This window comes from Rhamphochromis longiceps, linkage group LG19 (genome assembly GCF_057381845.1).
Source record: "Rhamphochromis longiceps isolate RC_006_pf linkage group LG19, R_longiceps_female_GT1.1, whole genome shotgun sequence".
NCBI classification, from domain to species: Eukaryota; Metazoa; Chordata; class Actinopteri; order Cichliformes; family Cichlidae; genus Rhamphochromis; species Rhamphochromis longiceps.
The window spans coordinates 27,103,172-27,106,317 of record NC_140575.1 but is presented as its reverse complement, the minus strand read 5'-3'; the positions used below and the strand labels follow the sequence as shown (position 1 = coordinate 27,106,317).

Sequence of the window (3,146 nt, the reverse complement as noted above, 5' to 3'; positions counted from 1 at the left end):
GTAATAATTATATTTTGTATCACAAAATATTCTCCACCGTGATAACTTCCTACGGCGAGAAAAGCCAATAACGCATTTGCACCACTAGATGGCGTTGCTATTTCATTATTAGCTGTACGAGGAAGGTTAGAATTGGGTCATCATGTTTAACTCTTCTCCCTTGTTGTTTTGTTGTTGTTAGCTTTCTTCTATTTTCAGATAAATAAATAAATAAAAACAAACAAAGAAAGAAAAGTGCAAAAGTACAAAGCTTCCGTTCAGTGTAACTATTGTTCTAGAGAGATACCGGTAGTGTGTGTCAACATCTAATTCCTGAAATTCCACACAGATCCAAGCGTTTGTTCAGCTTTTGGAAATCAGTTGTCTACAGTCATACTTCCCATGCATTGTTTCACTCTCTAATATGATTCCATAAGGAAAGCTTCTCTGTAAAAACCATGGAAACATCTTCCTATCTTCTTTTTTAAAAATTGTATAGTGCTACCTCAAGAGTGGTAGCTTTAGCTAGGCAGCATACTGTACCTCTGTACACTGGTGTCATGAAGGTGACATTTTAACAGGATTTATGAATGATCAGATGCACAGTTTTACAATCACATAACATCCTCTCTCTTTTACACCATTTAGGAAATTCAATCGCTATGAACTGGTTTCTTTGGAAAAATAGAAACACTGAGAGGAAACTCCCTTTGTTTGATTTCCAACCACTCAACCTCAAGATTCATCTAAATACATCCTGTTGTATCAGCATTTCACTGTCATCCAAAGCCAGAAAGTCACGTCAGCATCCCCATCGTCTTCAGAAGAATACGACTAGTTCAAACTCATTCATTTTTCTAGACCAAACACACCACACCAGGAAAACGGTTTCACATTCTTCTTTTTTATTTCATTACATAAAAACATACATGTACATACAAAGCAAACTTTATAATAAAGAGTTTATGAAACTCACAGCACATTGTCTGTAGAAATAACACAATCCCTGCAAACATTTACAATTGACTCTAGTATAGAGTTCTGATTATACCTAAGACACGCGAACTCCCAATCCCCCCAAAAAAACAAAAGAAAAAGAAACATCCATATTGATTCACATTTCACACCCCCAGCAGATATGTACACCTTCTTAAGAAGTTTGATTAGTTCTCAAGATTATTAGAAAACATGTGTTTTGCTTTTGGGGAAGGGGGAAAGGGGAGGGGGGGGGGTGATAATTGTGTGAGGTGATATGAGACTTGGATACAAAGTTCAGGTTGTGTGTCCACAAAAACTTTTGTTTGGAATGCAATACAAAAAGAAAAGAAAAGAAAAGAAAAGAAGAACAATTCCTCCGACTATCTATAAGGAATCCCAGGTTGTTTTTTTTAAGAGGAAGGCATACAAAGCTGGTAGCTTTCACTTTCCAATCCTGGCTTCTACTTTGGTGTGTTGATTTGTCTGTCCACGGGCCAAAGAATGAGTCTCTGTTTTCTTGCTCATGCAATACTGTTGATCCCCACTCATCTAGGAAACAGTCCACTTTTTCCTCTTTCTTTCTTCAAGCCCTCCTCCTTCTTCTCCTTCTCTCCCAAATACCTATCCCACCCGTTCTGCCCCTCTTGTCCTCTTGCCCGGAGTGAAGTGGAGACATGTGTTTCCCTGCACCTGCGTGGAGAGAAAGGAAGAAAAGTGAAGTCAGATCTCTCACCCTCCCTCTCTCCCTCCCTGCAGAGGGGAGCAGACAGACTGGCGCCTAGCATGGAACTTTCATTAACCCCAGGCAGATAGCAATGAATCCACTACACAATCACTGGCCTGTCTAATTGGCGAGCATAATGAAAGTGGAGGAGTGAAGACTTTCACTTTTAAGCATATCAGTACTTACATTATTCTCTCTGGCATTTATAGATTTATTTGAACTTAAGTAAAAAGGAGTAATTCAAGATATGATGATTTGCTTCAGGGCACATTTGCCTCATATATATATATATTTATTATATTATTATATATATTTACATATATATATGTATCAATTAGGAATATATACGTACCATAACATGCCATCTCCATCTTAATGGCACAACCGCCCTTCTTCTTTGGAGAAATTGCGACTAATGTCCGCAGTCTGAATGGAGAGGACAGAGAAGAGAAGCAAGTTTCAGAAGCTGGCAATAACAGAAGTATATAATAAATGCCTGAGCAGAGGTGTGACATCGCAGAGCACCATCTGCTGCTGTGTGACTGCGGTCTACAGCAGAACAGCAGCGCGATGCGCGCACGTACGCATGCGAACAAACTTTGGAAAATTCACAGCGCACGGCCTTGAACTTTAAATGACTCTGCAGTCCAGATTCATGCAGTGCAAATAACCAGCAGGCAAATTCCTGCCAGTGATCGTGACGAGTGACTGAGGATGTCGGAAAGCGACCCAGCATCAGCCCGCATCTCCCCTCACCTTTATTGACAAAACCATCTCCGGCGTGGCCGTGTCCTCTGCTTCCAGCGCGATCTGCAGGTCGAAGATGTAGTCAATAACGTGTTGCAGGATCTCCACCTGGCTGACCGACTTGTTCTGCGGGATGCTCGGAACCAGCTCCTTCAGCTTGGAGTAGCAGTCGTTCATGTCGCACAGGGCGCTCACCGGCTCATCCAGACAGGAGTGTTTATTCCGGCTGATGGCGAGGTTCTGCTCCGAAATGCAGCACACGGCCTTGTAGCAGCTCCTCACCGAGCGGACGGGACTGATGGCTTTCATGGTGAAAACGCAGGTGAAACTAGAGCGATTCACTCGGCTTGTAAGATTTCCTGCTGAGGTCTTTTCGATCAGTGTCCTGAACAGCTACAGTGCAGTGACAGCGGCGTACACTTTGGTTTTTATAAGGCACACGCTTGCAGACGCCCCCTTTCTCGTGATTGGCCAATGTAAAGAATAAACCTAATCCCATTGGCTGATACGGAATTGGGGAAGCGTTTGGAAGGTATGAGGAAATAAGGTAGGGATGCCTGAAGGGAATTGTCAATCGATTTTTTAAGCTATCGTTTTCTGATATTGCTCTTTATTTTAAACAGATGAAAGGTTTTAAAGTAGGTCACTTTGAAGAATACCGTGTAAATGAGGGCTTCTATTACCTATGGGGTTCTGCCTTGTGAATAATAGCAAGGAA

At 41.8% G+C, this 3,146-nt stretch overlaps 1 protein-coding gene across 1 annotated transcript; it reads right to left on the bottom strand.

Annotated features, from left to right (window-relative positions):
* Nucleotides 1–1,155: 1,155 nt before the first annotated feature.
* On the bottom strand, nucleotides 1,156–2,843 carry id3 (inhibitor of DNA binding 3). Its single transcript, XM_085391996.1, has 3 exons — nucleotides 2,438–2,843; nucleotides 2,034–2,107; nucleotides 1,156–1,647 (listed from the first exon to the last, which is right to left on the bottom strand). The coding sequence occupies exons 1-2, from the start codon at nucleotides 2,735–2,737 to the stop codon at nucleotides 2,054–2,056; spliced, it is 354 nt and encodes a 117-aa protein (XP_085248122.1). The 5' UTR covers nucleotides 2,738–2,843; the 3' UTR covers nucleotides 1,156–1,647; nucleotides 2,034–2,053.
* Between the last annotated feature and the right edge of the window lie 303 nt (nucleotides 2,844–3,146).

Excerpts from the sequence above, each read along its gene's own strand:
- id3 (XM_085391996.1), bottom strand. The coding sequence starts at position 2,737 with ATGAAAGCCATCAGTCCCGTCCGCTCGGTGAGGAGCTGCTACAAGGCC. Across the intron at positions 2,108-2,437 it reads AGATGGTTTTGTCAATAAAG|ACTGCGGACATTAGTCGCAA; the intron begins GTGAGGGGAGAT and ends CTCTCCATTCAG.